Raw genomic sequence first — 12246 nt, 5'->3', positions numbered from 1 at the left:
CTAAGAGGATCGAAGTCAGGGGTCATATGGGCTGAGCGCTGTCCCCGCCGCCTTTGCCCTGACTGCTGGGAAAGGGGCTCTGCTGGCACAGGTGCCAGTAGCTGACAGTGGAGTCAGGCCTACCCACGCCTGGGAGAGATGGACGCACAGGCGAGCAGACGGCCTGTGAATCGGGACCCCTTGCCGGAGCCAGCTGCTGCCTTGCCTGCTCTGTTGATGGCTGCAAAGCAGTTCAGCACCCACTTTGTTTCTGGGGTTCAGAGCCTTCGAGGGCCAGCTGCTCCTTTCCATGTGGCCCTGGCATGTCAAGTCCTGCAAGGGCCGAAGGGGCTATGCGCCTGCATGGTACCCACCGCACGTTACCGGCCTGTTACCAGGCTCGGCCCGGGCCACCTGTGTGACACGGTGGCACTTCCTCTCCTGTCTTCCAAGTGGTGGTGATGGCACGGCACCTTCCTCTGGTGGCTGCCCTCCCCCTCTCACTCTGTCACCACCTGGTGGGGGCTGTGGTTTCTGAAAGTACCTGACAGAGCTAAGAGCACTGAGCCCCACCCACTGCCATATAACGGTGCCTGGGGCGCCCCGTGGGCAGCCACCAGCTCCTAGGGAGTGCCCGCTGCCCCAGGCATGTTGCTCCCTGGCGGTGGGCATGCGTGGGTGGGCCCGGGCCCCGGCCCAGGAGGGCAGAGCTGCAGCTGCAGAGCCAGCCTCCTGGCCAGGACCTTGCACAGGCCTGCCTCCCTCCACCCAGGATGCCAGGCCTGCCTCCCTCCACCCAGGATGCCAGGGCAGTCCTCGCCACCTTCAGCGTTGTCTCATCCCCGCCCCACTCCCGCCTCTCAGAGATGGAGAGGGACAGGAACTCACCACTTTCACAAACAGGGTGTCTCAGCACACCTCCTCCCTACACCCACGCTTCTCCAGGGGCTGAGAGGGGCGGTGAGGGTGCCTTGAGCAGAGCGAGGTTGCACCTCTGGGCCCGCCCACGGGTCGAGGCTACCTGCTCAAAGCAACAGAGTGCGGAGGGGCACCTCGTCACGGCACCCCCATTTTACAAACAGGAGGCACAGCCCAGTCACACCGCTCAGAGGGGCAAGTGCATCAGCCCAACGCTGCGTGTGCAGCCTGTTTGTGCATGTCTGCATGTGTGCGCTAGTTGCACACATGTCTCCCTACAGAGTAGGGTGACATACCCAGATCTAAATGCCCGGCGGCCCACTGCCCACCGTGACTTTTCCTGGCTCTTGCCTCCTACACGCAGGGACACGGGACCCCAGAGCAGAGCTGTCGGGAGCCCCACAGGACAGCATCTTCAGGGTGGGAGGCCAGGCACCCCAAACTCCCCACTGAGCCACCGAGACACTCATGGTGCAGGACAGGCAGGGGCAGGCTCCTCAGCCCCTCTCCTCCCCCAACCCCTCCACTCGCCACAGGGACCTCTTTCCTGGCCACCTCTCCCTGGCCCGTCCCAGAACCAGTGCTGCCCCCGGGAGGTTGGGGGGTGTTAGTCATGTGGCTGGGGCAGGGGCATGTGCTTTCTGTGCGAATGGTGCCAACATCTAAACCTCTGGACTTCCAGAGGCTTGTGAGCAGCAGGTTGGGTTATGTGAGCATAACGGCAACCGCCTCTGCGAGGGCCGCGTGCCCAGGCCTGACTGACCCCCAGGCACCCCTTGCTCCTGTTCCTGTAGCCGGGGAGGCAGGAGTGCAGAAATGAGCAGCTCTGAGCCTGTTTCCTTAGCTGTGAAGTAGGCTGACAGCAGCTCCTCCTGCCTGGGACAGCCGTGGGAATGCTGCCACGGAGGGGACCCTGCCCCACCCGCCCGAGCTGGCAGTCTGCGCTGAGGGCGGGGAGACTGGGGGCTGCAGTTGGGTGAGCTCCTGGGGCAGCTCACACACCCTCACCTCAGACCCCAGATGAGCAGAGCCCTGAGGGGCCAGATCCAAATGCCTCCATGAGCAGATGGAAACCTGTCAGATCCTACAGCAGCAGGGGCCCAACTGGGTGGCCACCGCGGTGGCACGCATGTGCCATGGTTCACAGGGCGGCCTGACCAGGGCTGAGTGGATGATTTCCTCTCCTGGTAAATCCCCAGGGTGACTTGCATTTTCCATGACTTCAGTTTCACACACAAAACACCAGCCGGCCAGCAGGGGGAGGAGGGGGGTGCGTGGAGAGCAGTGCTGGGCAAGGCCCCATGGGGTTCCAGCCCCCACAGGTGCCCACCTTCAGGCAGGCAGACCACAGGGGGCCCACCACTCAGACAGCTTCACCACCTCCCCAGGAGTTCTGGGCTTGGCCTGCGGGGCCTCTCCCCAGCTGTGCCTCAGTTTCCTCCCGCAGGTTCGGGGAACCCCTGCTCCCAGGGAGAGAGAAGCGGTGCCCCTGGATCCAGCAGTGCCGCCCCACGAGCACAGCTCCAGCGACCGTGGGCCTGGCACACAGCACGGCTCTGACCACCAGGAATGCCTGCGCCTCCCTGCAGCCAGGCGGGGCTCAGGGGCCCACCCCGCTGCCCAGGCACTGCCGCTAACCCTTTCTGAGCTGCAGTTTATGGGGGACCATGCCCCGGCCGTGTGCTAAGAGGATCCCTTTCCCCTCACAGGAAGCTGACCCATGGAGAGGCCAAGCCGCCTGCCTAAGCCCATACAGTTGCTGCCAGTGACTCAGGGTCATGTAGTCCCGCAGCCTGGCACAACGCAGCCTGGCACCCGCCGGAGAGGGACCAGCTCCTCCCCAGGTGGCCGGGAGGAGCATGGGGATGGGTTGGTAGCTCTGCTCAGGGCACTGGGGGGGAGAGGGGGGCTTCAGAGCGGAAATCAACAGACGCGTGGGGAAAGGCAGAGTCCGGGGTCCCCACCTGGAAGGGGTGAAAGCAGCCGTGCCTGGGAGCCCGTCAGGGTCACGATAGGAGGGCACAGCAGCCGCTACCTTGGCGATAACGCCCTGGCGCTCCGGCTCCGGCGTTCTGGGACCAGTTAGGACTGCAGGAGCCCAGGGCTCTGACCGGCCCCACCCACTGGACAGGCGCCAGGTGCCACCCCGGGGCAAGGGGCCCTGCCTCCCGCCCGGGGACGCCGAGGCTGTCCCGTGGGGTAGCGGGCGAGTGCGTGGGAGGCCCTCGCGTCCCGTTTCCCCAGGCGGAAGGCTAAGGCTCAGAGGGTGGAGGCTAGACTGGGGGCGCGAAAGGACTCGGGGGCGCACAGTGTGCGGGGCGCGCCGGCCTTCGTGGGCTCCCGGCAGTGTGCGGATGGCCAGGCTCTTGGCCTCGTTTTACGGATTAAAATTGTCCACGACGAGGGAGCAGAGGAGGACGGACCTCCCCCGACACCACTGGCGGCCGGGCCGGAGGAGCGGGACGCAGCGCGGGGTCCTCTTTCGGAAAGGGTGGAGCCACCGGAATCCCCGGAGCTGAGGGTGGGGCGCCAGGCGGGGAGGGCGGGGCCTGGGGCGGGCGGGACTTGGCGGTCCGGTCCCGGGTGGGCGGCGCGCGCTGGGACACCCGCAGCGGGGAGCGGGCGGCCTCAGGCTCGGAGCGAAGCGGCGGCGGCCGTGCGCACCATGGACTCGGTCCCCGAGGGGTACGAGCTCAACGGTGACCTGCGATCGGACTTGCCCAGCGCCCCGGATGCCTCGGTAAGCCCTCCCCGCCCCCCGCGCGGCCTCCAAGGACCGCCTCCCTGGGCTTCGCGCCGCGACTCGGGCACCGTGAGCCCCGAGGCGCCACCCCCACCCCCCACCCGTCTCGCCGCCCCGCAGGTGAGCGGGGGCGCGGGGCTGGCTGCCATCGGGCGCGCCAGGGGTGCCCGAGCCTCCCTTCGGCCGGCCTCCCCCTCCCTACAGCCTCTAACTTCCAGCCGCCTTATCTGCTGTCGTGCGCCCTGGCGGGAGGGGTACCCAGCCTCCGGGCCCCGGGCCAGTGGCGGGCACACAGTTACAGCACCCGCGGCGGCCACGACCGACCGCAGAGTCCGAGTTGCCTTGACAGGGAACCTGGGGCCACTATGGCCCGCTCTCCTCCCGCACCCCCACCCCGCGGCCTGTGCAGCGTCTGCCCTGCCAGGCCAGGGGCGCGGGGCAAGCAAGGGCAGTGGTGCCCCCCACATCAGAGCTGGTGCCCTCCTGCCCTGGGTCCCCTCTGCTGCTGGGCAGGGCCCAAGCGGTGGTCTGGGCCACTTGGGGGGCCCAGCACTCCCCAGCCTGGGTGTGAAGCTGCCCTGGGCATAGCCTCCAGGACTGGTTGACATTCTTTCCCTTTCTGCCCCCCTGGGGTAGGGCCTGGAAGGGGGTGGGGTTGGGGGAGGGGGGGATGATAGGGCCCAGGTGTGAGTGCAAGCGAGGCCCCAGGTGTCGTGGATGCCCTGGGTGGAGCCCGGGTCCCACACAACCATCATTTCCCTCCTCCCACAGCAAACCTCCCGGGCCCAGCCCCTTACCGCCCTTCCTAAAACCCGGCAGCCTGGGGCCCAGGGTGTCTGTCCTGGTTAGAGGTGAGGAAGCAAGGTGAGGAGGGCGCTCAGTGGCCCTGCCCTGGCGGGAACCATGGAGCCGTAGGCTGTATGCGGGGGAAGCTGCTCCCCCCGCTGGGTTCTGTTCTGGTCTGGGGCTGTGTGGGGAGCACAGCAGGTAACACCAGGCCAAGCGGGTGGAAGTCCTTTTGAAGGGAGGGGTCCTGCTCACCTCCCAGCCTTGGCTGCACACTTGGCTGCAGACCTGCTGTCTGGGGGAAGGGGGCACTGCCTTGGCCTGGAGGGGGAAGGGGGCACTGCCTTGGCTCTGGAGAGGGCGGGGCACTGCCTTGGCCTGGAGGGGGAGGGGACACTTCATTGGCTCTGGAGGGGGAGGGGGCACTGCCTTGGCTCTGGAGGGGGAGGGGACACTTCATTGGCTCTGGAGGGGGAGGGGACATTGCATTGGCTCTGGAGGGGGTGGGGACATTGCATTGGCTCTGGAGGGGGAGGGGACATTGCATTGGCTCTGGAGGGGGAGGGGGCACTGCCTTGGCTCTGGAGGGGGAGGGGACATTGCATTGGCTCTGGAGGGGGAGGGGACATTGCATTGGCTCTGGAGGGGGAGGGGACACTGCATTGGCTCTGGAGGGGACACTGCATTGGCTCTGGAGGGGACACTGCATTGGCTCTGGAGGGGACACTGCATTGGCTCTGGAGGGGACACTGCATTGGCTCTGGAGGGGACACTGCATTGGCTCTGGAAGGGGTGGCTCTGCATCCAGTAAGCAGAGCAGACAGAAGCCCCAGGGGCTGGTGTGATGACAGTGGGCCCTGGAGGACTGGAGTGGGTACAGGTGTGCCCCCTACTCCGCGATGTGGAGAAGGGCACCCAAGGCAGAGGGAATAGGGAGAGAAAGGCCCTCAGGCTGGGCCACCAAGCACGTGGGCGCTGGGGAGAAGGTGTGATGAGAGGTCAGGCCTTGCTGGGAGCCTGCATGAGCCAACACACTGGTCTGGCTCCTTTGGTCACAAGTGGGGAGCTCCTGGAGGGGTGGCAGCCCCAGGGCCACTCAGCTTGCCCACTTCCACCCGACACTGCACCCCAGCCTCTTCCCTCCCCTTCCCACCCTCAGGACCTGCCTTGTTGTATTCAAGGCACATCACTCTGTGCCTCAGTTTCTCATCTGTGAAATGGGGTGGTAGCAGTGCATTCCTCGAGGTCATTGTGAGGACTAAAGGAGCTAATGTGTGAAGTGCCGCATCTCCGCCTGCCACACACCCCTCTCCTGGTGGGGATGCAGGCCGCGTGTTCCCCGGGCGGATGCCGGACATGCATGACTTTCCCCTACACTCTCCTGGCTCGTCTTAGGCCTTCCCTTCACGTCCCTGCCAGAATCTGAGCCTCAGGCATCTGCTGAGGGTGGGAAGAAAGGTTTGCTGGGAAGAGGGATAAACCAGGGCATCTTCAGGGGCTCTTCAGGGGTGGGTGGGCTGTGTCCCCAGTGTGCCCCTGGCCACAGGAGAACAAACGGGGAAGCCTGGCTGTACCATGCAACCGTGGGCAGGTGCAGAGTCGACTCAGCCTCAGTTTTCTTGTCTGTGAAGTGGGGTGGTATGGCTCACCCCCAGGTGGCCAGGCCTGCGGAGGAGTCAGACATGTAACCTGTGGGCAGACAAGCCCCACTGGGCCAGGGCAGTGGGAGATCCGAGACGGCCCTCGCCCTGTGCTCGAGCATGTAGGCCCATCTGCCCGGCCCTCGAGGAAATGTTTTCTTTAAGCCAGCTCGTCTCTGCTAATGGCAGGAGGAATGGTGAGTGTCCATGTTATTGTGAAAGTGGCCTGCAGCTGTGTCTTGCCTGGGGGCTTGGGCAGGAGGATGGACAGGATGGGCAAGGCTCCGGGCCCCTCTGGGCCACGCGCAGCCCGAGGTGCTGGTGGACTTCGCTCCCCTCCTTTCTGCTTTCCTGGCAAATTCCAAGGCTGACAGGGTCCTAGCCAAGTTCTAAAAGGTGACGTGGATGTGGCCGCAGGGTCACTGGAGGCCAGTGCTGAGCCCACAGGAAGTGGGTGTGCCCAGCCCACAGCCCAACTGCCACTGGAAACACCCCCTCCGTCCTCCACCAAACTTCCTGCCTGGAGCAGGTCAAGACCTCTTACTGGCTGAGTGGGACCGTTTGGGGATGGTGTGGGCCTATGTGGCCCCAGGCGGTGCCTACACAGCCTGTGCAGTGGTCTCAATGGCAGCTCCGATGAGGGACACCCGGGTCCTGCCAGGCCAGTTAGGTCTCTGTTCCTGGACAGAGACCTCCTCCGCTGTCGGCCACCACTCGGGCCCCTTATCGCCAGCCCAGTTTACAGACGGGAGAGAACCGGGCACAAGGCAGGGATGCCTGCAGGGAGGGCCAGGTGATGAACCTCATAGATTTGTTGGGGTCCTCGGTCTGTCACCCAGCTAATGTGAAAATGGGCTCTGGGTGGACAGGCGGTACTCCCATGCGGCTCCTTGCTCTGCACTGTTCTCAGGATTAGGATCCATGGCAGAGTGGAGTCAGGCCCAATGGGAGGGGGTCAGTAACCAACCCCTCAGGTTCTGCAGGGCCTCAGTGGGCCTCAGCCCATCCTTCCTGGTCTCCCGGGAGAGCAGGGATGGGGGCTGGAAGCTTGGGAAGCCCCCTCTGTCTCTTCCCATTCAAGCCTGAGTGGGCTGGAGTATCCCTTATACTGTGACCAGAATTGGGCACCCAGGGTGCCTCAGACCTGGGTTCAAATCCTGTGTTCGAATCAAGTCCCAATCCCCCTCCTGCTAGACAGAGGATGCACAGCAGTGTGTTCTGGGCCAAGTGGCCTGGGTAACTGTGAGCTACCTTTGGAGAGGTGCCACGAGACCCTCTGTCCACAGTGGGTGGGCAGCCCTGCACACAGTCAGTTCCCTGCCCACAGGCCCCTTCCTGGCTTTTAGGGGAAACAGTCTGACAGCCCTGAGTCACCCAGCTCCTGGGCCACAGGTGAGGTTTGGGGAAGTCCTGTTGGCCCAGGAGCACATTAACAGGGTGTTTGTCCCCTGCACTGCCCAGGTCTTGGTAGGAGGTTCCCAGGGTAGCTCCTGGCAGCTGGGGAGGCAAGCAGCAGTTCATATGGGCGTGTACATATGTGTGAGTGTTTATGCATATGTACATATGCCTATATTGTGTATGTATGTGTGCATGTTAGTATATGTATGTTAATACACGTGTGTCCACATGTGTGCGTGTTATGTTTATGTATAGGCTTGGTTTTATGTGTGTATGCATGTTTGTGTTTATTTGTGTGTGTATATGTGTGGATGTGTGTGCATAAACTCGTGTGTACGGATGTGGCCCACAGAAGGTGGAGCCCTTTGTAAGTCTGCACCTGGCTTTTCCTCTGGGTGTGGAGACTGGGATGAGCATTGGGGTGGCTTTGAGTGAGAGCACTCTGGCCCTCTTGGTTTATGAAACTTAGGGGCACACGTGACTGGGTGTGGGGCGAGGGGATGGCCTCATGCTGTGGGGGCACAGGCCGTGGGCAGTGGCAGCCGGCTCCAGACCCTGGAGAGGGAGCAGCCCTGAAGGCGCAGGCGTGAGGCATGGCCACCCGCTGTGAGTGCAGCTGGAGACCTGGCGTGGGAGGCAGAGGGAGACCCCACAGGGGGCTGTGAGGGAGGCCCAGCCGCTGGCCGTGTGGAGCATCCCGGCTGGCAGGCAGGGCTGCAGAGGCCGCCTTCCTGGTGCCTTTGGGTCTGGAATTTTAAACCAAGTGGATTCACTACTTTAGAGCCACTCACGTGAGGGAAAGTGGGGCAGGTAGCAGAGCCACCTGTTCTGTGTGCCCATCCTTCCTTCCTCCAGGCATGTCATTCTATACTAAATTTAAACGTAAAGATGCTATGGAAGTGAGGCCCTCCCTCCTGCAGGCGCAAGAGTGGAGTGGGCTGAGCCCCGTGTGGCCCCTCCCGTACCCGCCTCCCATTCCCCGCTTTCCTGAGTCTAGAAACAGGATCTCCTGTGGCCTCAGGCGGCCCCCTTTTGACCGGTCCCCCAGGAGGCCACAGTTCCAGCTTGTCAGCACAGCGGCCCCTGAGGACAAAGGGCCAGGGCGGGAAGGGCCAGTCGGGGGCAGTTTGAGGTCACCTGGAGGTGGAGACGCCAGGAGTGGCAGGGGCCCTGCTTGGAGCGGGCTGTTCTCAGCAGAGGCCAGGGGGTCTGCCTGGAGGGGGCGAGGGGCAGGACTCCTGTGCGGCGGGTCACAGTGCCGCCTGCGGGTGGCCTCAGCCGTGTCCTCACAAACTCTGTGCACACAGGCAGGGCCGGCGTGTGGAGGCCTGGGTGGGGACTCGCTTCCGGCCCTGCAACGTCTGCGTTAAATGTGCGCAGCTTTTGGCATGTCAACCATATCACAATTACGTGGCTTAAACTTTTTAAATGAAACTTAAGGAAGATCTAAGCTCAACTGCAGCATAGAATGCCCAGGCGGCTCTGGAGTCTGCTGCGCGCCCTGCTCAATGGGGGTGGAGGGATGGGGGTGCTCTGGGCGGGGCGGGGTCCAGGTAGGCAGTTCCCGGCTGGGCAAGTGAAGGGATCTGGCTCCCACCCCAAAAGCCACCTCTGCCCTGGCACCCCCACCCCCAGACCTGGAGGAGAGGATGCAGGGGTGCCGTGGGCAGGGGCCAGGGAAGCAGACCCCCGTGCAGGCAGTCCCTGTGGCAGCCTCCAGCCGGAGTGTGTGCTGAGGCGGTGTGTTTCCTTTCTCTTCCAGGACTCGGTTCCTAGGGAGGGTCTTGAGGGGCTACTCACCCTCTTGGGCCTCTTGTTCTGTTAAGCGCTTCCTTCTCAAGCCTCACCTGGGCCCCCACTTCCTTGCCAGTTCCGGGAGGAGCCCCGGGCGGGCCTGCAGCCCCTGCTGCCCAGTGGCCAGCCCACTGACCGCCCCTCCCCACAGCCCACGCGCTGGGGCAGGAACAGGCCCATCAACGTGAACCACTACGCCAACAAGAAGAGCGCCGCCGAGAGCATGCTGGACATCGCCCTGCTGATGGCCAACGCCTCGCAGCTGAAGGCCGTCATCGACCAGGGCCCCGGCTTCGGCTTCTTCGTGCCCCTGGTGGCCCTCATCACCATCTCCCTGGTGCTGCAGATCAGCGTGGGCGTGCTGCTCATCTTCCTGGGTATGAGCTGGCGGCCGTGCCTGCTGGCCCGCGGGCACCTCCTGGGAGGGGCACTCACCATCGGATACCCTGTGAGCAGGGAGCCCTCAGAGCTGCCCGGGGACAAGGGGCACCTCACTTCGCCCCACAGTCCAGGGTGTGCCCCAGGGAGCCCCTCGTGGCTCTGTCCTTCCACCCACACACGCGGAGGGCACAGGAGAAGGTCACAAGCACACGAAGAGTTGCCCCGGGCCCCTAACTCTCACGGGGCTAGAGGGGGTCCTTTCCCCCAGCACCCCGTCCCCAGGTGCGGTCAGGCCTGGGAGCAGCAGGGCTCCGGGGGTGCCTCCCCGCCTCCTTGCTGTTGTGTGACCTCCTGCGGTTACTTGACCTCCTGCCTCAGTTGCCCTGCCTGTCACGGGAAGGTGAGGCTCGCGGGAAGACCCCTCACGGGACACTCTGAAAGGTGCTGGCCGTGTGACCGCAGGCGCCAGGCCCCTCTGGGCTTCCAGCCGGCCAGGCCCCTGGTTAGTAGTGCATGAAGCAGGCATGTCTCTGATGGACGGAGGTGGCCCTGATGCTCGGCCGTGCTGGGCCCGGCGGACGGCCTGGGCAGTGTCCACACCCTTTCGCCCACAGTTAGGTACGACCTCAACAACCCAGCCAAGCACGCCAAGCTGGACTTCCTCAACAACCTGGCCACCGGCCTCGTCTTCATCATTGTCGTGGTCAACATTTTCATCACGGCCTTCGGCGTCCAGAAGCCTGTGGTGGACCTGGCGCCCCGGCAGTAGGCCCCGGTGAGTGTGAGGACTGGCGGGCACTCCCCCGTCACAGCCTGCCCAGGCCCTCTGGCCCCTGACCGTGAGCTGGGCCCCCAACCTCCCATCCTCCTCTGCCCGGGCCTCATGGCTGATGCCTGCAGCTGAGCGTTCCCACCCCACATGCAGCCCTGTCCTTGCTCAGAGGCTGAGCAGCTGCCAGGCACCCTGCTGGGCAGGTGCCGAGGGAGGCCAGTGGCCTTCCTACTGTGCAGAGCACCCTGAGTGTCGCCAGGGCAGACTCAGGAGGTCACTCTGCCAAGCTTGACGGCAGCAATGGGACACGGGGCGCAAGGGTCCTGCACTCGGGACCCTGGCCAGGGCTGCACACCACAGGGTGGTAGGGCCTGGCTGCCCAGAGGAAGGGTGGACTGCTGACGGGCAGCTGTCTGTCCAGCAGGGACACCCATGGCAGCGTGGGAACCCCACAGAGCACCTGGACACCAGCGTGCTCCCTTGTTCATGGCATGATGACCAGGCCAGGGATTAGTGGCCCAGTGTGTCCTCAGACATGACCCTGACTTTCCCTAAGCCTCAGTCCCAGGGCCTGGGGCCCCTCCCAGCCCTGTTCTCCGGGTCCCGTCAGTGTGTGCTGGGGCCAGGCCCTCCAGGCCTCAGTGACTCCGGAGGGGAAACTGAGGCTTGCCCAGGTCAGAATGGGGCCTTTCTGGAGTCGGAGTGGCCCCGACACTGTGGACACCACTAAGGCAGGGTCACAGGATGGCCCGGGGCCCCTGGCCTGGCAGCCCTCACCACTCTGCTGCCCTTTGCAGATGCCCGGCCTATGCCGCCACAGCCACACAGACCCCAGGAGCTGCCTCGGCCGTGGGCCCCAGCCTGGGCGCTACACCCCTGAGAACGCCAGAGCCAGGACTGAGCTGGAAGACACTCGCCAGTGAGTCCTGCTCTATCCATGGCTCCTCCCCCTGAAGCAGGGGCAGCGAGGCCAGAGGCGGAACTAGACCCCAAGGAGGGCCATGGCCAACAGACACGCAGCAGGCCAGAGGAGGGTGGCGAGGGGCCAGGGCCAGCCCTAGTCTTGGGACATTTCCAAAAGGACAAGACGATGCCCCTCTCAGCCAACACATCGCTGGGGGCCCCTGTCCCCTGCCCTTCCTGTCTGGGACCCTGGACCAGCAGCTTCCCCCGAGGCCCCACTCTACGCCCACCTCCCATCAGCCCCGCTTTTCTAAGCACAAATGACCAATAAAACGATTGCTCCTCCCGTGCGGCTCCCAGCGCCATCTCCCACCCTGCCCAGCCGGCCTGTGCTGGCCGCTCCTCCGCCAGGCGGCCTGGGCTTGGCTCACACCTCCGGTGCCTTCTCCAGGCCGGGAGCTTGGGCAGCTCCTTGGTGCCTGGCATCTCCAGGCGGTTTCCAGGCGGAGACCAGAGTCTCAGGTCCCCAGTGCCCAGTGTCTTATTGTCACAGAATGGGTGAAGAGCCCCCGCAGCCCAGGCCCAAGGCCGTGGCCAGGGTCACTGCGGTCATCGTCCGCTCTATTGGGAGCCTCCAAAGGTGTTGCCCAGCTGGCGGGGCCGGGAGTGAAGCGCACAGTGCTGACTCCACAGCTTCACTGCAGCCGGCCGGGGCTCGGGTGGCGGGAGCGTGGTCCCGATACACCAAGGTTGCAGCTGGATTCGGTCAGGGCACATGCCCAGGTTGCAGATTCAATCCCCAGTTGGGGCGAGTACGGGAGGCAACTGATTGATGTTTTCTCTCTCTCTCTCTTCCTCTCTCTGAAATCAATAAACACGTATCCTCTGGTGAGGACTGAAAAAAATAAAAGAAGCTTCAGTTGCAACCTCCC

General features: G+C 64.2%; 1 protein-coding gene across 1 annotated transcript; it reads left to right on the top strand.

Annotated features, from left to right (window-relative positions):
* The first annotated feature begins 3459 nt into the window (after positions 1-3459).
* On the top strand, positions 3460-12246 carry NINJ1 (ninjurin 1). Its single transcript, XM_080667794.1, has 4 exons — positions 3460-3637; positions 9410-9635; positions 10254-10414; positions 11209-12246. Exons 1-3 carry the CDS (start codon positions 3563-3565, stop codon positions 10406-10408), a joined length of 456 nt encoding a protein of 151 aa, XP_080523920.1. The 5' UTR covers positions 3460-3562; the 3' UTR covers positions 10409-10414; positions 11209-12246.

The sequence above is a fragment of the Plecotus auritus genome, assembly GCF_963455305.1.
Source record: "Plecotus auritus genome assembly, chromosome: 5".
Lineage (NCBI taxonomy): Eukaryota > Metazoa > Chordata > Mammalia > Chiroptera > Vespertilionidae > Plecotus > Plecotus auritus.
The sequence above is the reverse complement of the archived record's forward strand: the minus strand, read 5'-3'. Positions and strand labels throughout refer to the sequence as shown.